Below are 24062 nucleotides of genomic sequence, written 5' to 3'. Positions count from 1 at the left end.
TTTCTCACTTAATTGTAGCCACTTTTATCGAATTACAAGAATTTCACTAAAAAAAAAAAAAAAAAAAAAAAAAAAGAGGAATATAAAATTATTATTACAATTTACAACACACTACCTAAAATAATATTGAACTTTTCTCTCTACAAATAAAAAAACACTCGTAACATTCGCGATGGTCCCTAGGTGGAGTTTGTCATATATGATGAGCCTAGTATGGTTTACGTTTTATACATGGTTTGCAAACTACTATACGAGAGTGTACATTTACCTACTACACCTTGTATTAAGCTAACGGTCGTACTCTTATATATATTGATAAATTTATTTGGGAAAAATACTTCAAATATATCACATATATAAAAACCCTTATGAGTTATCACTCAATTGTTGACAATTGATATAAGTAATTGTGTATATATTTATTTATATATAATCACGAACACCTTCCATTTTTTGGCCTATATATTTTTAACATGTAAAGATAAATGTATACAATTATATAGTAGTATTATTAACACACACATGTATATATATATATATATATCAAGACCTGAAAAAAGCTTCAAGATTCAACCCATCACTAAACGGGCTCAAATTTCCACAACCTGGTTCCACCGCCTCCTGATCTCCGGTTGTTTCATGCATCGACGGCGGTAATACTACATCGGAATCCGGCCACAACATCCTTTCAGAAGCGGCGGAGGTGGCGGCGGCGGCGGCCAAATCTTCACCCGGCAATGGAGGCAATATCGAATTCAGACAACTGCCGCCATTAATAAAGAAACTATTATTTCCTTCTGCATCGGGCAATTTCTGAAACGACCCGTCAAAAAACATGGAGCTCCCACACCCTAACAATGGCGGCGGCGCGCTAGCACTACTCTCCGACATTAACCTAGTATGATCGGTAATAAAAGGCGACCCACATTCAAAAAACCCCTGTTGGTTCAAAGCCTGATGATCAAATCCGGAAAACTCCATTATTGAAGCTGGATTAATATTCAAAATCCCTTCAGGCGGTAATTGAGGAATAAGATGATCATTGATAACAATCTCAGGTGGCTGACGTGGCGGCGGCGGCGGCGTCTGCTGATTGTGGTGGTGGTGGTTGAGGAAATTCGCATAAACTGCAGCAAGATCAATACTGGTTGAATCACCATGAGGGGCGGCGCCGCCTGATAAAATTGAGTTGGTGGTGGATTGAATATTCCCAGCCGGATTGGTAACTGTCCTCTGTCCCCTCCGGCGGGTTTTGCGGCAACCGCCGCCGACGGGGACATTTCTGAGGGAACCGCCTTTGGTCCAGTACCTTCTGCAGCCTTTGCAGAAGAACCTGGGTTGAGTTAAGCTGTAATTGTTGTAGTAACAAAATTTTGTGTTCGAAGAACCACACCTCGGACACGCCGCCGCCGGCGGAGATGCATCGCCGCCGTCGTCTGATTTCCAATACTCCCTTTCCATCACGGAATATTCCTTTCCACTACTCATGGAACAAGAACCTGCACCAAAATCCTGATCTCTATGCAATCTTCTTCTTCTTCTTCTTCTGTGAACAATACTATAGTTTAGAGAGAGAAAGTAGAGAGAGAGAGAGAGAGAGAGAGAGAGAGAGAGAGTAAGATTTTGTTGAGTTAGAAAATAAATAAATGTAAATGGAGTTTACGTAACAGCTGCATGCGCACGTGTGGAATATTGGTTCCTGAGCCGTTAAGGACGATGGAGCTAACTGCCCCGGAGGCTAATACTCTGCTTGCTGTCGGTGTTTGGTACACGTGGCGTCATTTCATTGGCTTCAGCCAGAGTGATCTGGGGGCAAACCCCTCGGTAATCTCAATTATTATTAGTTTAGTTAGGCCTTATTTGGTTAGGGAGATTAATGTTGATTAACTAAATATGTAATTCGATTTTATTTGATAATTGGCAAATTCAATAATTTTTCTGATATACCATAAAAAAAATTATTTTATCATCGTCTCGTCTATCTTACCTTTTAAAAGGATTATTTAGTGGACATCTCGTGTCCAATAATACACAGTTATATTTTTGTTAGATTATTTAATTTTGTATTGACTAATTTTTTCTTTTATATTTTTTTTAGAAGTGTATTGACTAATTTTATCTTAGGAACTAAAAGAGGCCTTAGTATGCACTAATTAATAAACGTAACAGATTGTCAACAATGTCAAAAAATCTTGGGTTGGAACTTGGAATAGTTGACAATACTCGAATTAACACATACATAATTTCATAAATCAGTCATTATCAATAATTTAATCGAAAATTATATTTCAAACATATGGCAGTGAAAATTATATTATCACTTCTACTTTTTCATTCTATGTAAATTCCTTTCGGGCGGTTCAGACGGAGATCTTAGACTAAAATATGGCAGCTTAAATAGGGAGCTGGGCTTAACACTACATTCATTAATGAACATCACAACAGTCTAAACTGTCTATTTCCAGTGTATTTTTAGTTTAAGTCGTCGATTTTCAGTCTATGTTGCCGAAGTACTCTAAACAAATTCTTTTGTATATTAAACGGAGTGAGCGTGTGCATATCACTGGTCTTTAGGAAATTAAGAGTCCAAATTAACTAGTAATTAATTAAATAACCAAGTAATTAGAAAGCTTAAGCTGTGTGGATTCGATGAGATATCACTAATTAATTGGTCTCGTTGTGTAATAATAAAATAGTATCATTAAACAAAAGGATTACTTCAAGAGGGTTGTCTTGGATCATGAGCATTCTTGGATCCTGGAAATCCTGTCTCCAACTCCCAATGCCTCCAACTATTTACTTTTTCATGCAATAAATAATTGGTCAAACAAATTTGGGACAAATTTTCACTTTCATATTTTTCTTTGGTAAAGTCAAACATTTATAAATTATGGTAAAGTCAAACATTTATAAATTAATACAATCGAGTCTACCAAACTTCTATTAATTTAACAAATTAAAATATCAAACCAATAATTTAGTGTTTTTACACTTGGTTGAAATCGAAAAAAATCGTTATTTAAGCGAAATTATTAATTTATCGAGATCCTATTGTACATAATTAACCATATTTTTCGCTAAACTTTCACATTTTGACTCGGATTATAGATTCAACTACTTGCTCTAAGAAATCATGGTGGAAGTATATTATTACTTTAAATAATAAAGTTTATTCAGAAGTAGAGAGATCTCGGTTTATATGCATTTTCATTTGAGCTCAAATTATTTTAGGCACATAAATATATTTATGAAGACAAGAATATTCCAAAAAAAATTACCTATTAGAAGATAAAATGAACAGTAATTAAAGTACAAATTACAGTCACCCACAAAAATATTAAGTCAAAATATTTCTATGTACAAAAGACAAACTATGGTGTTTCCACATTTCTCCAGTCAGCCACATTCTCTAACTAATTGGCTTAGTTGCAATCCTCCAGTACATCTTTTAGCTTCTGCTACTCGATTTCGATTACGATCTCGCCCTTCTCTGTAATGCGATTCGTCGTCTATGCAACTGACAAAATTCAAACTTTCTTCGAAAGAAACAAAAATATGTGACCGCGTTCTACATTTCACAACAGATGAGTTAACATCTAACCGAAGGATATACAGACTTCTTTGGGTTTCATTTAGTCCATTCACATCACCTAGAGTCAAAACTAACATGACATTAGGTCAATGTAAACTTTAACGAATAAAGAATATGAAATCGACGTACATGAAGTAACTTCTGAATCCAAACAATACCTTTGAGCACAGTATTTTGTTTGTGTTCAGTGAAACCCTCATACAGACGGTGCAATACCATTATAGTTGACCCAGTTGCTCCTACAAAATCACGAGGGGAAGAGTCAAAAGGGGAATCCAGTAACTGAAAATTTGGAACTCTCAAAGAATAGAAAAGAACTAATGTTAAATCTTGAACGATTTAAAATAGTAAACCTAGTTATTTCTGGCACATTAGTACCAACACATTTTTTATGTTAAATTTTCCATTTGCACACAAGCATGTATATCCTTATACACGATAAACCAGAGTAGTACTTGCACAGCTACTCTGCAAGTTCATATACACAGCCTTCTCATCATTAAGCAGACTATAATCAAGGAAGACTCTGATAACACAGATAATGTCAAAACAAAACACCAGTTTACTAAGCATAAAAAATTTAAACTTATTAAGCAAAAGTCAGCATATTCAGAGTAGGTAATTTCAGAGATTGACAAACCTGCAGCATCTGCATTAACTTTGGATGTCGCTCGAGAAGCTGGCAGAGTTTATCTCGGTCACTAAGAAGAGACTGCACAATTCAAGTAGATTCAGTGATCAAATCATAACTTCACAACCAACTAAACTTGTATGATTACATTAGCCTGGAAAGAGAAGTACCTGAATTGCTTCAGGGGATTTAAAGAACTCTTGTAGAGACATCGAGGAATCTTGTTGGGATGAACTGTCCCCTGGAAGATGCGAAATTCTTTGTGAACGATCAAGATGTTGCTGTTGCTGCTGCTGCAATGAATGTGATACATTCTCCTGTTGTTGAGTTTGATAATATACAGGGGAGACTTGGGGCTGCTGCAGAACCTGTGATTGTTGACCGGGAATCTGCTGGAACGATACACTCTGCTCTGGCTGCGGGGAAGATGGAACAGGTGGTCTAAGATGCTGAGGTGGCGGACGAGGGATTTGTGGTGGCTGTAGAGGCTGTAACTGAGTAAGTGTGGACATAGATTGCATTGATGGCAGAGACATGGGAAAATTTTGCTGGACGTGAGCCGAATTGTCTCCATGGTGTGGAACTAAATTATTTCCATAAAGATTGACAGGCATGGAGTTGGGCCTGAAAAGCAATGGTGGCATTAAATGTGTTGGAGGATAGGAATTCTGCATAGAGCGTGAAGCTGAAGGGTTCACGGCGTCAACAGAAGGTGCACCTGATGATTGGTGGAACTCAGAATTCCTAACATTTTGATAAAATTGTGGAGATTGAGAAGAGGAATTCTTCAATGACGAGTTTGCAGAATAAGGAGGTGGGGTAGGAGAAAACGGTGGAGGTGGTCTCGTAGATCCCGAAGGGGAAGAGATGGATGTCCTTCCAAATTTGAGATCTGGCTGTGAAAATGAAGGGGTAGTCATTGAAGAAGAACCGCTTGCCATGGCAGATAAATATTCCGACTGAACCTGTGGAACAAAGCGAAAGTAGTAAGCAAAATCCATTCATGTATGAACAATACAGAAAATTGTAGACAGCAAGTAGATATTTCCCTACATGAAAGCCTGGAGGAAACTGGGCCTGAACATCTGCTACAGACTTGGCAAATGAGGAATTTTGATTCACCACAGGATCCATACTTTGAGACAGCACAGGTGAAATTGTTGACGGAGGCGGCATTGGAGGGAGAGGAGGTTGATTTGAATGAAATTTCTGGTCATAGAAACCTTGTGAACCAGTGCCTAAAGGAGCAGGCCCACTTTGCTGTAGCGCTGATTTGTTATATAAGTTAGGCTGCGTCCTGGAATCAACAGGAAATCTTGCAGAAGAAGAGGAAGTATTCATATTCATATTCATATTCATATTCATATTCATGTAAACAGAAGTTGGAACTCCAGAACTACTGGCTATAGCAGAGGAATCGATCGCATTAGGATTTCTAACTGGCAAATTCTTCGACTCCTCTAACTGACCAGAGAACTTCCTCTCAGACGAAACACTTGGTTCTCGAGTCAACGGCATATCTGGACGAGATGCAGACATTCTTGATGAATATTCACTCGGTATATTTTCATCCATGTTCGATGCTAATGGAGTACCCAGGCGTGAAAACTGACTGCCTTCATTTGCATCACTGCCTGTCTCCTCAACTAAAGGATGAGGTGAATGTGGCTCAACTACAACTGACGCAGGTTGCTGCAGATTATCATCTGGTTGTGGAAAGGGCAGTTTATCGTCGTTTTCAGATTCCTCAGCATCAAAAACAATTTCGATTCCCTGAAGATCATCATCATCGAGGTCAGGCTTCAACTGCCTATGTTTGCTAGATTTGTCCGCATCTATGTTTTCATCTGGAGCTGTTGCTTTCGATTGTGTTGGGGAGTCATTGACTGCGGCTAACCCCACAATATTATGGCGCTGACCTTGTTGTCTGGCCATGAATACGTCCACGTGAACGGATGGTTGTCTCCCACTAGAAGATCCTATCCGTGGGAGCGGAATTACATTACTACCATCAGAATTTCTTTCCTTTAGAACAACATAGTCATCCACGTGCATAGAAGGTGGCCGACTAGTGTTTGGCTTACGCTGTCTAAAGGTGTCCCTACGTGTAGGGCCAGGCGGTGTAGTGACAGGTACTGACCCCCTAGAGAATGCACTTTGTGAGGTAGCTTCAGTGTCTCCTCTGGATTGCCGATTTGGTCCATCCAGTGAGGATATCTTTCTTTTCGTAGAAAGACCAGTCTGACGTAAATTCTCAGGGCACTCCCAGGAAAATGTAGCTCCAAACTCATCCAATTTATAATCTTCAATTCGTTCCGTACTTCTGTCTGCAAATCTATGTATCCTTGAAGAAACCGGAGTAAGTATTGAAGAGTAACCACTGACTATTTCAGCATCCACCTCCTCTGTACGGGATTTTTGCAACAAAAGCAGCAGCAAATTTGCAGTGCCCTTTATCTGAACATCGACAAAAAAAACTATGGAAACCTCTTCTGGGAAAATAAAAAAGTTGGAAGGATTAATAATACAAACCTGATTTGGTGTAGGGAGTGTGTCATATGCATCTTCGTTGCTCATCTCGTATCCTAACAAATTCGTGAGCTCGTCAATATGCTTCAGGTTTTCATCAACAAATTCATCAAAAGAATGTTCACCCTTCTCCCCAAAAAGGAACTTTATTGCAGCAACCCGCTCTGAGTTTAGTCTGCTGATAAAGGAATATCTAAGTTAATATTGTCAGAGACAATTGCAGAAAGATTGACAAAGGTTTTAACAGCTCTTTCTTAATTTCTTCTTTACAAGTTACCATTCAACAAAATGAAGCTAATGTAATAGATTAATTAATCATCAACTACTCAAGCAATCAAATAAGTAGCAACTCTTTTTATTTGTCTAATCAAAATAATCAAATGGCAAGTTTGTTTAATATTAATAAAATCATTCGATAAAAAAACAGTAGATTAATTATTGAGGTACTTTTTCATCGAAGAGCAATTGTTGAATCAAGTATGGGTTTACTGATTAACTGCTTAACACAGAAAACAAATAATTACTAATAATAAGTAGTTACAACAGAAAGTTATATATAAATCTACTTTTTTCGCATTCTGCAGAAACATGTACTCAATTTTTGAAACCTGAATTTCAAGAAACTCATCAATTGCATTTAGCACAGTTATGGTCTTGTAATAGCATATAAAATCAACCGAAAGCAGCATTACTTTCAAAGATTGAAATGCAGCATGCCAGCTAACATGAGTTCTATAGAATTTTTCCTACTTCGGTATAATAAACTGAAATTCAAGTTATCTTAGACACAGATTTTATTTAAGTAGCAAGAGACAAGAAAACAGAAAGGAAAAAACAACATGGGCTTACCTTCCATCATCCATGCAAAAGCCTACTGCACCAGAGGCTAATGTTTCAATCGCTGAAGCAACCTGTACTGTGGAAACATCCTTAGAATCAATTGACCCCAACAAAGAAGTCCAGCAGCATAACAATGGAGGATGCTCCTTCAATTCAGATGCAAGAACTCTGTCATAACTTGCACTGTTTTCATAATCCGTTTGAGAATCAGAAGCCTGAATGTTAGAAGACTTAATGCGATGTACTATAGAGAGCAAAGCAGTTTGGCCTTCAGTAGAGGAACCCATTTCTTTGAAGGCTGAGAGACAAGCAAGTAATTCTTTTCCAACGGGTAAGACCTGGTATTCGAGTGGGAAAGAAATGTAAGGAAAGAGCTAATGCCGAGTATTACTATATAAATTGGTAAGTCAAAAAAAACGTGCAAGGGAACATTGACATTGGAAAAGGAAAGTTTCAACTTCTAAGCTCCAGAGATGAGAAGTGCCCTTCACATCTGGGCATTGTAGCATAAATAGTGAAGAGAAATGGGCACCATCACACGATAAGAAGGAAAGTTAAAAAGAAATGCCAACAAACTTGAAACTAACAATTGCAATAACCAGCTCATAAACAATCTAGCACTCTTTGTGTTCTTTATAAAGTACCAAGTTATTATTTAACTTTTAATACAGATAAGGAAATTAAAGAAACATACCACGCAAAATCTAAGTAGATATGACCAAAATATTGAACATTCTTCAGCTGTAAAACTGTCAGGCGTGATCCTGGAAATCAGACAAAGTAAATATTCAAATAAGAATATCTATCCAAGCAAGTATGAAGAAACGGAAGCACCATAAACAAACTAAACATGTAATTCTCTGACCTGTCACGCCCTCCAGAATGCTGAAAAGATACTCGGCCATCACTAATCAATGAGATTGACTGAAATGCAGGTATAGACCAACTAAGAAGTGAAAAATCATATTTTGGTAGATTTGTATTGGCAGCTCCAATACACCTCTCAAGCACTTCAGCGAGCATCTGAAACCCCCCTTCTTTCAACAACAGTGGCTGTGAACAGGGTAAAGAGAAGAAAGTTAAACTCTGCATTCTCTTTTCTATGTGAGTGGGTGGGTGTCAAGTGAGGTGGAGTGAAGAAAGAATCAAGGAAAAAGGCAACAAGAATGATTAGAATATGAAGAATACCTTAGCATTTGGATGCTCCAATAAGATAGAAATAAATTTTAGTAATTGGTGGACCTGTAAAGAAACACAAGAGATTTGAGAGCTTGAGAAGAGAAACTACGTGCAAGGAAACAAAGAAAAAACAGAGTTTTAGCACAAATATTACTGAGAACCTTGAATGCGTCCACATCAGATAACATTGATGGCTCTAAAACGCGCTGAGAGATCCAAGATATTATAGGTTTCACCAACAATGCAGCATAATCAAGATTCAGACATGCAATCCGAATCACGAAGACACGTAGAACATCTTGACTGACAACCGACATCTGACATATGAAAAAACTACCATCACATAAAAAGGCAATGCAAAAACAAACAACCGCGTAAAAGAAACAAAAATGGGTGGGGTGAATGGAATCACCCACCATATAAGAAGTTAGTCGAATGCATTGAACTTGATTAAACAATGTACAATGTACAAGTAACTTACACTGACAGCACAATTTAGAATAATCTCTCCAAGTTTCACAAGTTGTGGAGACAGTTGAGCTAATAGCTTCTCAGGGTTCCCAGGCCTTAGATACCAATTGATCTGTTTCTCTTTTTGAAGTCCCAGTAATGTCCCCACTGCCTTCGCTCTTAGTGGGCTCAGTAATGGCAATCCATTCTTCCACATCCAAATACTTTCATCCGGAAACAAATCATTCTTGAAAGGCACAGAATGTTACAGTTCAGTCAAACTCATTCTATCATTACATGCATTATTGATTATACAAGTAAACGTTTTTTAATGTTGCTTCAGAAAGATTGATGTGATTGGGAAGTCCACTTACCAGCAAGCAAAATAAACTGCAGGTTTCCTTGGGACCCAGTGCCAATAATGAAGTTGTATGAAGACTGTCAAGGAGAAACCGGAAAAGACCAGGAGTCCAACTGTACATTGGCCAACAAGCTAGTGCTGATGCAAGAAGATGGCAAAGGGCTCCAAAACCAAGCGCAAAATCAGGGCAAGAATGGGACAAATCTGCGGCAAATGCAGCTAACTTGGGGCTGCAGGTAGAATATCGGTATTAACTTTATTGGAATATATGTTTTTTTCATATTCAATGGAAGGAGATGTAATTGTTCCTACCTCACTTCTTGGTGCAACTGTAGGAGTGCGTTCAATAGTTTCGTGTTCCTATGCTGCTCCTTTGCTTCCTGAATTAGCAAGAAATAGGCACTGATCAATTCATTACTATCAAAATAAATAGATATCAAGCAAAGCTGTGGTGGTTGGATGTGAGAGTAGTGAGTACTTGCTATTTTCTTTTAAGGTAGGCCTATGTTAATAACCTGATGGTCTCAAATCAGACATGTTAATATATGAAAATGTAACCATTCCAAGTCTAATATTGCATTGAAAAACATTCAATTTGGCAAACATCATTAAAGTATAGGCTTTCTTGACCGGTAAAGGCTTGGAAGAATACATAGCTGGGAATATTACTCTTTACTCTGTAGTCAAGGACAATTTGCCAGATAGATATGTATAAGATTCTCAAATATTTTAGGCCGATCATAAGACACGCAATAAAATCCCTTGCCACATGCTTAATGAATCCTTAACAGTAGTAATGAACCCTAGGACACGCTTATTGACAAACATGAACGGCAATTAAGATCCAATGGTTTTTTAATTAAGGTTGTCGGTGGGTCTGAACAGTAGAAAACCAGTAACATTTAGGTGCATGGATGAACATCAACACAAACCTGCAACTTTTGCAACAGATTGATCAGCAGGACTAATGAAGGAATGAGCAGATCAAACAGGCTCTTCTCGCGGTTACGTTCTAGAAGCAGATCAGAAGTCGAATTGCTCTCTGCACCCTCATCAACAAGATAATCTGCTTAACAGAAGTAATTACAATTCAGCTTCTTAAGAAGAGAATGTAATACATCTCGTACACATTGAAGTTCCTCAACACAAAACAAAGTAAAATGTAGCTAGACAGTATATCTGCTCTTTCAGCAAGACTTCAGCTGACTAAATTGAGAGTCATACTGAAGGAGTATTTGTTTGCTAAATTTATGAGCCATTGAATTAGGGAAGATGTTCAAGCTGATAAAACTATGGTCTCAATTAAATCCTTATATACAATCATTACATAGATGCAAAGTAGATAGACAATCCCACCATCAAGGACAACTTTCAAAGTAGCTCACAGGTGACAGCATTTAATGCAGAATGAACAAAACTGACCGTAAATATTGGACGACCTCTCAAGCATGAGTTTACAATTGATCATAACGGCATGAATAACCATTACAGCACCTTCATCATAGAGAGAAGCAGCAACAATCTGTAACAATTGTACAAGAAATATAAGCAAAACTTTTCTGTAACCAAAAAACGTGCATGTGATAAATCCAACAAGAAGTTCATACCGGATTATCAGAAATAAATGCCAAAATTCGAAATGCTGTCGTAAGCTGGGAAACCGACGAATCACGAAGAATAACACCGGGAAAATCCTTCTCAGTGATACGCTTTCCAATTAGATTATCAACAACATTACCGTCAGAACTATTGGTAGAATCTCCAACTACATTATCAACATCCATCATGTCAGATGCTAAAACACTGTTTGAGGCCATGTGAACATCTCCTCCAGAAGCCAAAACAGCAGCATATCGTAAGAGTCCAATTGCCCCATTTCTATGGTAAACTACACCAGCATCTATCCACTCCAAAAGCCGTGCAGGAGCATCTTTCTTGTTGGAACCAGGCGAAGAAGAATGTAATGCCGTATGCAGTTCCTTTGCAAGGTCTATCCAAGACGTCAGAGAAGTTGAAGTAGAATCAGTCACGATAACTTCAAAGATTTCAGCCGCCGAGTGGAAGATTGCAAGATTTAATGGTGATACGCCTGTAAAGTAAGAACTTTGTCAGTTGTAAGAATATAGAAACATGGTAAAACCTCCATCACTAAGGTCATTGAAGTACCAGTATTCAAGGAAGCAGGATCAAGTTCTCTTCCAGAGTGTAAAGCAGTCATCAAAACTTTGAGAGCCTACAGCAGTAAGAATATATGGTTCCATGCTAGTTAAAACAGAAACATACTGTAGATAAGATGATGCAAACATAAAAAAATAAAGAGAACCAGGAATTTATTCACTAGTGACTTGTGAGATGTTTCATAATCACCTCAAAAATAAAACTGAACAGCGAATATCATTTCAATGACAGCAGCAAATAGAAAATATTTATCACAAGAAATAGATGAAGCTCGTGACTGCTCAACAATATTTTTTACACGGACCAAGCATAGTGTCATTATAATAGTATTCCAAAATTGGACAATTAATAGCATATGGTGGGAAAAAAATAACTTATATACCTCTGGGAAATTCACCAAAACCAACAGGGCCTGACGTCCACACTCTGACCTAGAAAAGCCCAGTACAAATCATTAAGTATGATGATAATAATTAATATAGAATGATTCACTTCTAAGAAAAAGGAAAAAAACCATAAGCTACCTGGATAGGCGACAAAGATCCCACAGCGCCCACAGAAACTCTTCAGTATTTGGGACCAACTTGCACAGACTGTCTACGGAGATTAACTGGAAATATTCACAAGAAAATGCAAATAAATCCGGAAAGGAAGCTTAATGAGAAATGAGAAAGATGAAATGCTTACTAGTAAAATACTGGCGGAAAGACCAAAATCAGAAAATTATACATTATACATTATACAAAGAAAAGCATACAGTTATAGAGAAACAGAACTTACAGCCCTCATTTGCATCTTCATAACCATGCCAACTTCCTTGGGGCGACAGAAGAACCCTTTCGACATCAAGACATATGCATAGCGAAGTGAAAGCAAGTCTTCATTCCGAACATCCTCAATACCCCGCAAAGCATGGATAACAGTTGAGGAGACTTCAGGGTCATGTAGAAGGAAATCTAATCCTGAAGTAAAGTAGGAAAGATAAGTGACAATATCCTATAACTTGACATGATTATCTGATAAAGGGAGCGGTGGTAAAACCTGAGCGACAAAAAAGTAGTGAAAGAATTATTATTTGAATATGCGATACAATGTCCACGAACAAGTCCATTCCATGCCCTGTTTCAGACCGCAAAACAGAAGATGACAGCAATGCAGCTGACAAAGGAAGGAAACCCCTCTCCTGTTGAAAAAATGCAAACTTAACCATTCAGCATGAAAGCCAGGTTACACATAACAGAAGGAAGAGAAAAGGAAAAGGTTGGAGGTAATGACAATTAACATGCAAATAAACTCTAAAAGAAATTTCACATATAGATGTAGAAACCACTGATCACCAAGGAAAGGATAGTATATACAGCATACCTTCAAAAGGGAAAGTAAACATGAGTCAATTTCCCAGTTCATAAAGCCACAATTAGAAAGATTTATCAAGCCACTCGTTGTTCGATACGATAATAGTCCAGCATCACCAAGAATGAAAAATTTGCTCGCAGAAGCCATTGGAGAAGGATCATCAATTGGACCACTCAACTGTATCAACTTCTGCAAAAGTACTTGCAAACAAATGCATACTCAGCTAGTTTCAGATATGCAATATGCATACATAAAAGCATTAGATGCTTCATCAGTTAATCTGGTCCCCGAAATAAAATAAGCAGGCGGTGTAGTGGAAAAACTAACCAAGAGTTTCTTCAGTTGCACTTTAGCACTCACAAGCATGTCCAAAGTGAAATCTGTAACCCGACCAACAGCAGATATACCCCCTAGTACAGATAATACTGCGCACTGTAGATAAGAGATGATATGAAGTTTGATTAGCCAATCAAGAGCTAACGAGTCAGCTCAATAAAATTTCTTGCTCATAGTAGTTCACATACAAAAATCACTTCCTCAACCCACAAGAGAGAAAACACTAGGTACAACTTTACTTGAGGGTGTTATTTTTTTCTGGATGTCACCAAGATTGACTTCATTCTCATAGTATAAATACTCTAATGTTATAAGATTAGACAATCTGTCTTCAATTCACATCCACGCAAAAGCACAAGGAATAACTAATACGAGCAATCATATTTTATCACATGTTTAAAATTATTAAATCAGTGTAGGAAAACAGAATCATGTAATTACCATTATGCTGCATTCAAAAAGTTCACTTTCCACATACAAATGATTATATACATATCTGTCCATGTTTGTACGTGTGTTTATTCAAACACGAGCACATACACCTATCCTTCTAGACAATAGTTACAAAATGCCAAGTAGCAGAGACAGCAGTACCTCATATCGACAAGCAACTTCATAAAAACGCACTCGATGAAGTACATAAGTAGCAAGGGAGGCCACATCATGCCTCTGGTTCTCCAACAACAACTTCAATAACTGATTATACCCATCACTAGTGCCAGCTGGTATGCTTTCGTCTTCCCGAGGCCACCATCCAAGGAAACCTTCACAGCCAATTGAATACAAGGTAGCCTTCTCAATCACTCCAAGCAGCAATAATGTGAGAGTGGTTGAATTGTGCATCCGGTTAGTGAAAACATATCCCAGCTGCTTCATGCCACCATAATTTACAAACTGAAAGCAGCTCTCTCTAGCAGAGCACAACAAACGAGCTATGCTCAACCACAGAATTGTATTCTTGTTCTGAAACAACATTAGAAACTCAAGTCAGCATTTACATGCACATTACTTGATACAGTAATGAAAGAAAATAAGAGGAAACTGAAAAAATATCAGAGGTCAGATAAAAGTGTAAAAATATGCGAAAAGCTGGTACAATTTCACAGCGCAGACAGATTCCAGTTACCTGTGAAAGATATGGGTATCCCACATTCCCCGCACTGCTACAAAAATCGAAGTGTTGCAGTAAAGTTTCGGTCAACTCTTTGGAATTAGGGAGGCCTGCCTCGGATTCAAAAAACAAGCTTTCTGGAGAAGATGCAGTGGATGGATCCACAGACTGATTCTCCAGCCTTCCGTAAATGTCCAAAAGTTCTTTTCCAGCTTCCGTTAGAGTGTTATCATCTCCGGCACTTATCAATCTATCAACGCCCAGTTGCTTTAGATCAATAGCTTTATGAGATAAAAAAGACGTTTTGTATGTTGAAGTCACTGATAGTAGCAAGCTGATAATTTTATCAGCTTCTACGCCAAGGTTATGAGAGTCCAAAGTTTTAAAAGCTAGTAGCAGAAACTTTTTTAATTCAAGTGGAACATCCAATAGAACTGCTTGGGATAAAATTTTCAGGGGAGAAGCAAGTTCCTTAATTGTCAACATAGTGGGATGAAATGCAGGAGGCAAATCTTCTAGGTTTCCTTCAACAGCAGTAACAGTATCTGGCAAAGAGCTTTCAAAATCTACTTCTATGTTAAACTGGCCTAAATCTTCCGCTGTATTCCCATATACGACCATGCTTAGGCTGCGATAGCTGCCCCTTACAACCAAATGATTTGTAACCATGGCCTACAACAGTTGTCCATTAGTATACTCCAAGTAAAAAAGAATAAGAAAGGAAATGCCACTGAATTGAAGTTAACAGATAACAGCAACTTTCGACATCTACACTGCTAAATTGTGAGATTCTAGCCCATTTCAACAATTGATGCGGTACAATTTCATGAGACACGAACTCCAGTGGGTCAAATATCAAAAGAGAGAAAACGTGGAGCAGAAATTGCACCTTCAACAATCAAGCTGTCAGTGAGAAATAGCTCTTTTAAATGAAACTCAAAAGGGGCTGAAGGAGAATATTATGCAGAGATGCAGATGGACCTTCCAGGAATGAATCGGTATATACAATTTATATTATCTAATAGATCTATGACAAGTGAATAATAGGGAAGTCTAAGGACCAAAAGTTTTATAGAATAATATTCGAAATAAGGCACAAGGACCCACCTAACTATATTTCATAATCATAAAGAAGTACACACTAAACAAAGAAAACGAATGCAAAATTCATTCATGCAAAGGTACATATAATACCGCAAAAAGGGTATAAATAGCTGTGAATGTAACAGAGTATCGTATCAATTATAAGTTTATAACAAGGCACGGTTGAAATTATAGTACACACCTCAACCTCAAGCACATTAGATGATGAATGAGAATATAAACAAGGCAGGCATAGGCGCCTAAATCTCGTCTCTCCTTCACACTGAATGAAAACCTCCAGAGCAAATGATGGAGGTGAAGTGGCCCTTCACAAAGCAAAAACTGATGTAAGATTGCATACTACCAATTATGACGTGACAAAACTAATTAGAACATACACGGGAGATTTATAAGTAGCATATGTGCTTCATGACATAATACAGAAACTTCAATCTTAATTATAAGGTTACCCATTCACTCCAGAAGAAACTATAAACATAAATAAATCCACCATACCCCATAAGCTTCACCGCCGGACAAATCGATGAAGAGTTTTGCTCAAGGAACTCACAACCAGTGATGACTACAGGCTCTGAAAATAACACCTGGAATAAATTTGAGGAGCAGTTCAAATATTTATCCAAAACGCATATGATAGAGAGATGAGATAACAACTCTAAACTTCTCATAAAAAAAATGATCATACATCTGATGTAATTACTGTTAATTTTATACATTAAGATGCCATATTAAAAATGCAAGTCCTATAAACCCAAATATTTTATTTCCCAGAGAGAAGATTAGAAGTCAAATAGAACCTCATTAAAATAGAATTCATAATCGAAAAAAAAAAAAAAAAACTGAGTTAGTAATTTTAACGTTGAAATTTCTCAATTAATTACCAAGAGAAGGCAACAAGGATACAAACTATTTGACAATACACGACCTCACATGTCATGTCCAGAGATAGTGAGATCCAGAAGATGTGCTCCTAATAACAACTTCAGCAAAAACAAGTGAAATCAATATCTCCTAGAGTTGCAATTGTGTCCAAAGGCAAAGTCATAGTCCAAGTTGGACATTTAGACCACATGACAACTTATTTAGGGTATATCCTCAGGGTAAACAGTTAAACCTAAACCTACACATGTATATGTCTCAAAATACTGTTATCACTAGTTTTCGAGCAGCATGGATGAAGCAAGAGAACAATAGTAACACAAGCAAGTGCAAAAATGAAGGCCAAGTAAGTTGGCCATCTCAGCCTTCTTCATATCTTGGTGTGCCCTTCTTCGTATTCTAATGTTGATCCATGAGACTGGTTATAAGGTTGGTAGCTATGCAAACCATTAACAACAAAGAACAAAGGGAAAAAGCTTGACGTAAGTGTAGAGGAATAGCCCAAATACATTCACAAACCCTGTTGGGATCCAATCTTTAAAGGAAATATGGCAATTCCAATCAGAGTTCAGACAGATAACAATAGACTGTCCAATGTTAGATGCTTATATCAACTACCAAGATATGTATTAGTCAGTTTGTTTAAAATTCAATAGTTAAAAGTTAAATGAGCATGGAGCCAGTTCAAACTGAACATAACAAGCCATTGGAGAGGCTGCGAGAAAGATAATAAATATGACTAGGCGTGAAAGCAGTGAAGAGAAACAAAAATGGTATTTAGGAAACCTATACTCGTCAATCTAACAATTTTAAGCTAGGGGTAATAAGACTATAAACTCCTGCAGGAACAAAGTTAATAACCATTGCGTTCAGGTTATTACAAATCATTAATGATATTTGTCCCCGACGTGAATCCACCAGAGCTTTGACTGGCGATTAGTAAGAGTAGTCCGACGTGATTTATCCACCATACTCGTCCACTAACGCCAAAGAACCATATACATAGAGAAAAGTCTAATTTATATGAAGGGTACTATGTTATCATTATTTAAGCTCTAACAAACTCCTAATCGAAAAATTTATCACACAATTACTCCATGTGCATCATGAGTCCTTACTGCACATAACTGGAATAAAATAAAATAAAAAATTACATGCCTAACACTAACACTGGATAAAATTAAGTGGGCACACAGTAACTCACAAACGTGATGAAAATAATGCATTCTGCGGAACTCCTGTTAAAGAATCAAAACCTTGATAAAAAAAAAATAGAAACTTTATTTCCGAAAACAAAATCGGAGTTCCCATAGAAGTACATAAGTGGCAAAATTACATAAATAAGTTGGAGATTATACAAGAAAAACTTGACAAGAAGATTGATACAAATACCTCGTCCACGTATTCATCGAGATGGGGGTGTACGAACGTATGGGCGTAGAGCACGCATGGTTCGGGTCGACCCATCGTTTCTCTTGCCCTGCCCCAATTTGAGTTGAGTTGAGGGGGAGTTTTAGGGCTTTAGTTGCAGAAACCGGAGGAAGAAAGAAAAAGGTCGCCTTAATTCAAAATTATTGGGAGAAATTTAATTTAACCGTATTCAACTTTTACAAGTTAAAAGTTAAAACTCCGGCCAAATACGGTTTTTGAATAGACCGAATTACCCCTCTTCTCCTTTCACCGTGCTCGTGGGGGACTTTTGATGGGGGCAATTTAAATTAAATTAAGTTTCAATAAAATTATATTAAATTGGGGCAATTTGCTATAGGTCCTCCTATAAGAGATTATATATGTTAAAATCCATCTAATAAACTCTAATTTCCAACATTTTTTTGTTTTTATAATTTGTCAAAAGTACCCCTATCAATATCCCTATTAATATACCGTAAAATATATCTTCAAAATCCGATCCCCTATTTTTCTCCCTATTATACTGCAAATTCGAAAATTATAATTGCAAAAATCTGGAATTCGATTTCTTCCATGTTTCTTCAAAGCGAAAATCTCACCACGAATTTTGAATCCTTCCATAGGTTTGGATGGTTTATCGTTTGCAGTTCTACCAGATCGTTTGCATTTTGTCTTCGTTCGATTTGATGTTCACTATTTGCATTTGTTTCGTTTTGCTGTTTACAAATTGCTTGTTGTTCGGAAACAACAGCTGGTGTTTAGGGTTTGTTGTTCCGAAAATTATAATTGCAAAAATCTGGAAATCGATTTCTTCCCTGTTTCTTCAAATCGAAAATCTCACCACGAATTTTGAATCCTTCCATAGGTTTGGGTGTTTGGTCGTTTGCAGTTATACCAGGTCGTTTGCATTTTGTCTTCGTTCGATGTGCTGTTCACTATTTGCATTTGTTTCGTGTGCTTTTACAAATTGCTTGTTGTTCAGAAACAACGGCTGGTGTTTAGGGTTTGTTGTTCCGAAAATTATAATTGCAAAAATCTAGAAATCGATTTCTTCCTTGTTTCTTCAAAACGAAAATCTCACCACGAATTTTGAATCCTTCCATAGATTTGGGTGTTTGATCGTTTGCAGTTTTACCAGGTCGTTTGCATTTTGTCTTTGTTCGATTTGTTGTTCATTATTTGCATTTATTTCGTTTGTTGTTTACAAATTTGTTGTTCACTATTTGCATTTGTTTCGTTTGCTGTTTACAAATTACCAGGTCTGAGTATTTTGTCTTTATTCCGTTTGCCTTCGTTCGATTTACTGTTGCCCAATTTGACTTTGTTTTGTTTGCTGTTTACAAATTGTTTGTTGTTCGGAATCAACGGCTGGTGTTTAGGGTTTGTTGTTTGGAGTTCATACGATGGCCAAAACACGATTAAGTCTTAGTAATCAATTATCCTTAGTGTAAAATTTTATTTGCATGTGGGTTTTCGATATTGATTTTTTTCTTTCATTATTAATTTTGTATTTTGTTTCTTTTTTGCTTTTTTATTTTGTTTGTTTGCTATTTATTTCAAATATTTCAATAATAATTTGAGAACCCGTTTTTCCCCCCTTAACAGCAAAGGAGGATGATGATTTCCAATCCCCGAAATCAGGTAAATTGAGGGGTTTGTTTATGTTACGACATTGGTTATGTTTATTCTAAAACAATACATTTGAAGAACCTAATTACGTGTTCTGACTTTGCTATTTGCATTTCTCCGTTATGAGTTTGCTTTGTTTTGGATTTCTACATTTTACAGTTTATACTTGTTTACAGTTTATACTTCCCTCTTTATCATTTTTCGTTTACAGTTTACCTTTACCGTTTGTATTTGCAATTTGCAATTAGTGGTTGATAATATTTACAATTATTACATTTGTTGTTTTGTAACGTTCAATCACTTTCTCTTTTTTATTTTACGTTCAACAGTCAAAAAAAAAAAAAAAGGGACCAAGCCATTGTTCAACAACATCGAAGAGAAGAAAAGGAATATTAAATGCATACGGACGTCCACGAAATCAATGTCAATGGTGAAAAAGTTCATGGTGTGAAAGAATATGAGCGATTTTCGTTACATTTTTTTCCCGCTGCATTAGGTGAATGTCCCATTGTCGAACTTCGGCACTGGACACTCTTTGTGTGTGACAAATATTTATGTTCGCGAGAACGTTTCAACTTGTATTCGTCCAAAAAAGATAAAAGATGATCCATTTTTTGTTCATGTTGCTAACATGTAAAAGGTCCTCTAGAGCGCAAAAAAAAAATTAGTGATTCGCATTCATTTGTTGTTTCTAATTATTTTTGGTGCTTGATAATACAATTTTCAGTTATAAGTTGCAGTTTGCAGTTTTCTATTTTATGTTGCAATTTATTTTGTTGTCCGATTTTTTATTATGTTGTTTGCAGAAATAATACTAATTAGAAAATGCAAACAAAAAAATGCAATACTATCGAGAACATACGAAGTAACAATAAAAATCCAACACATATGGTCTCAAGAAAATTAATAATTAAGATTGCTATAAAATAATTATGAAAATAGAATTAAAGATTTTTTTAAATAAATGAAGAATTAATTCAAATTAGCTAAAGGCTTGAGAGAGAGAAATAATATAAGTGTGCGAGAGAGAGAAATGGGGATGAGAGAGAGAGAGAGAGAGAGAGAGAGAGAGAGAGAGAGAGAGAGAGAGAGAGAGAGAGAGAGAGAGAGAGAGAGAGAGAGAGAGAGAGAGAGAGAGAGAGAGAGAGAGAGAGAGAGAGAGTTGTAACCGTGTGGTGTGGTGTGGAGAGGAGAGAGAGTGAAAGATTTGTGGGATTTGTTTCCTTAATTTTTAAAATTAACTAATTACATAAAAATATTAATTGGGGGTATCTATGTCTATACATAAATAATTTAATTAATTTTAATTGATGAAGGACCTACACCTATATTCATCTAATAGAATGGATCTTCACCTATATAAGTCTAGAATAAGGGGTGTCTAGCCAATTTCCCCTATTAAATTATAGGGCAAAATTCATTTTGCACCCCTGTACTATGCGAAATGTATCATTTACCCCCCCTGAAGTATAGAAAACATCAAACACCCCCCTGCCGTTAGTTTTTTTTCTAATTCCGTTAGTCAAACCCTTTGACCGACTATTGCAAAGAAATGTTGGGCAATGTTTGGAACCGTTTTTATTTTGTTTTCATTGTTTCCCCAAAACAAAATGGGATTTATTACACTTTTCAAATCATTTTCTCAAAACAATTTCAAAAGTTTCTCTCTCCTTCAGACATGATGTGACTGCTACAGTAAAAAATGTCTTCACTAAAAAACAAATAAACATCACTTCACCTTTCAATTTTTTTCTTCAAAAATACCTTTTTCTAACACCTTTAAACATGATTTGATTGCTACAGTGTATTTTGTCTCCTTCCAAAATACAAACAAACATTACTTTCATTCTCAAATTATTCCCCCAAAACATATTTCCTCAAAATGAAATCAAAATAAGATCCAAAACGCTTCCAAACATTGCCTTGGCTTTTTTTTTTTTACGAAAATACCCCAAAAAAATTTCTATATATAGGATGCTTCGTTTTGACAAATGTTCACCGGATTTTTCACTTTTTCCAGCCCTTTTTTTTCACTTTATTCAATCATTTTTTTAAGATTTTCAGCCATTTTTCTTATAAAAAAGCTGAATAGTCGATAAATAAGAATGAAACTTTGCAGATTATGAATGTAAAACCCACAAAAAGGAAAACTAAAAGTCCTTAAATCTAAAAGAAACCCTCAAATTGGAATCAACCCATATGAAAGAATTGCAAATTAAAAACAAAGCTTTTCATGTTAAAATGGAAAAAACCTCAAAAAAGAAAACCAAAAAATAAAATAAAATTCTAAAATCGACAAAAAACCCTAATTTGAACGAACGCTAGAAATCGTCAACAATCAACAAAAATATGCCTAGAAAAAATTAGGAATTATATCAAACATAAAAACAGGGTAAAAGAGTCATTGCGCACTCAAAATTTAAAACCGTTAAAAATTTGACCATTGACCGTTAAAAATAGGGGGTGTTTGATGTTTTCTATACATTAGAGGGTAAATGATACCTTTCACATAGTACATGGGTGAAAAATGAATTTTACCCTAAATTATATTTCAATTAAATTTGATTAGTCTGCAATTGATTAATTTTGATTGGATAAAATTAATCTGAATTAAGTTAAATTGGATTAGATAAAATTAATTTTGACGAACCCATTATTTCATAAGTGAAATATTTGTTACATTGCATTATTCAGTGTTAAAAACTAAAAAGTATTGTACCTTAATAAATATTAAAAATTCCTCAAAATATTTACTTTTTGTGTGCAACTCGGAGATCGGACGGATCAAATCGGGGTGGAGATCGGACGGATCGAATCGGATATGGGCTCTTCGGAAAAATTCCATTTTTTTTCGGAACTCAAATGTCACCTCCGATTCCCATTCTAAAATTTTCAGTGGCGCAGCTCACTAGGATCCAGTAAGAGACGCGGCCCAAAATAGTAGGCACGGATAAGAAACCTCTCCTCGTCGTAATAGCCGAACAATGACGGTATATAGTGAGAGCCGAATGAAGTGTGCAACCGTCGGAAAATCACATTGATGGTTCTGACAAGTACATTTAATACGTAAGCGTGTTTTCAAGCGTATACCGGACGTGAAAATACTTGTTCCATGTCTGAACCGGGCATCCCCTTCCCCTGATCCACTCCCAAACTGGCCGAGCACGTTCCCAAACTGACACCCAAATGGACGTGCAAAATTCATTCATGCGCCTGATAATGACTTTTGCAAGTCCATTTCGGGCGTCGGTTCTGCGCAAATCCGAAAAATAAACTATAGAGATCGACTTTTAAGGTTTTTTAACGTGTAATTGACTAAATAAACATTGAATAATTGACATATAACTAAGTTAGAGTAAAAATTAACTTCAAATTTGAAATGATTTGGGTATTTGAGATGAGCTAGGAGAATTTGTGGGAATTCTTGCGAGTTTTGGGGTTCTGGGTGAGCTTGAGAATAGAGTTTAGTGAGTAAACAGTACTCGTAATTTTAATATCATTAAAACCATTTCAATATTACATTTCATATTTGCTTTTTTTTTTCTTTCTCCATTCATAACTTTTTCCATTCCATCATATACATCACGCCGTTAGTTGTTTTTGAATCTAAACCATAAATTCAAAATCTCACATTAAACATATTTTTACACACATGTACGGGTGTGAACGAGTTAAGGTTGGCTGTTTTGGTCAGCTCGAACTCGAGCTCGAGTCCATTTTGCCGAGCTCGAGCTAACTTTGACAACCTCGAGCTCATTTAATTTTTTTTATTAAAAATTATTTATAGTAAAATGAGAAAAAAATATAAAATAAATAATGAACTAGATTATATTTTTTTAGTTTTTATATTATTATTATTATATTATAATATTTTATATTATTATAAATTATCTAAGTAATATACAGATTTGTTTCTAATCAAATACTATAAATATTTATTATTATATACTATTTAGTTAATAATAACAATAATAATAATAGTAATAGTAATAATAATATATATAAAATAAAAAAAACAACTCGTGAGCTGTCGTGTGGCGGATCCAGGATGAAAATTTAGGGTATGCCGGCTGTGGCGAGTGCAGAATTTTACTGTACAGTGGGATAAATTTTTGGGCGTTCGGGGGCAGCACCCCCGGAAAAAAAAAATTGAACTTTTTTTTGTTGGATAAATTAGAAGAAAGGAAGAAATATTGAAACTTTTTTTTTTTTGGATAAATTAGGAGAAGAAAATATTTAGGACTTTTTTTGTATATTTTGAATTTTGAGTGGACTAAATAGTAATATATATATATATATATATAATATAATGTGTTGATGGAAGATGAGCTCAAAAGAAATTGAGACAAAAAAATAAACATTGGAATTTTGGATGGACTAAATTATAATATAAATATAATATAATGTGTTTTTGGGGGAGGGGCTAAAAAAAAATAAAAACGTTAGGACTTTTTTGTATATTTTGAATTTTGGGTGG

General features: G+C 36.1%; 2 protein-coding genes across 5 annotated transcripts; both read right to left on the bottom strand.

Moving 5' to 3' along the window:
* Positions 1–543: 543 nt before the first annotated feature.
* LOC105949880 (uncharacterized) lies at positions 544–1488 on the bottom strand. Its single transcript, XM_012973184.2, has one exon. The coding sequence runs from the start codon at positions 1486–1488 to the stop codon at positions 544–546; it is 945 nt and encodes a 314-aa protein (XP_012828638.1).
* A 1772-nt stretch (positions 1489–3260) lies between these two features.
* EMB2016 (mRNA methyltransferase EMB2016) lies at positions 3261–18144 on the bottom strand. Of its 4 annotated transcripts, none has more exons than XM_088824857.1 (29): positions 17939–18144; positions 16163–16251; positions 15849–15972; positions 14579–15235; positions 14047–14415; positions 13444–13548; positions 13126–13305; positions 12802–12943; positions 12541–12722; positions 12285–12370; positions 12143–12191; positions 11749–11815; positions 11190–11671; positions 11005–11104; positions 10515–10648; positions 9895–9962; positions 9596–9812; positions 9253–9468; positions 8933–9088; positions 8781–8834; positions 8458–8645; positions 8287–8356; positions 7602–7930; positions 6756–6930; positions 5277–6680; positions 4394–5188; positions 4233–4304; positions 3751–3831; positions 3261–3662 (listed from the first exon to the last, which is right to left on the bottom strand). In XM_088824857.1, exons 1-28 carry the CDS (start codon positions 18011–18013, stop codon positions 3811–3813), a joined length of 6606 nt encoding a protein of 2201 aa, XP_088680983.1. In that variant the 5' UTR covers positions 18014–18144; the 3' UTR covers positions 3261–3662; positions 3751–3810. The 4 variants fall into 4 exon arrangements, with proteins under 4 accessions (XP_088680983.1, XP_012828726.1, XP_088680984.1 ...); XM_012973272.2 differs by having other exon boundaries at positions 3261–3650; XM_088824858.1 differs by having other exon boundaries at positions 6756–6927.
* Between the last annotated feature and the right edge of the window lie 5918 nt (positions 18145–24062).

Source organism: Erythranthe guttata, chromosome 10 (assembly GCF_056151865.1).
Source record: "Erythranthe guttata isolate IM_541 chromosome 10, IM_541, whole genome shotgun sequence".
In the NCBI taxonomy this organism is placed as follows: Eukaryota; Viridiplantae; Streptophyta; class Magnoliopsida; order Lamiales; family Phrymaceae; genus Erythranthe; species Erythranthe guttata.
Note: the sequence above shows the minus strand (reverse complement) of the source record. Positions and strands in the feature narration are given on the sequence as shown.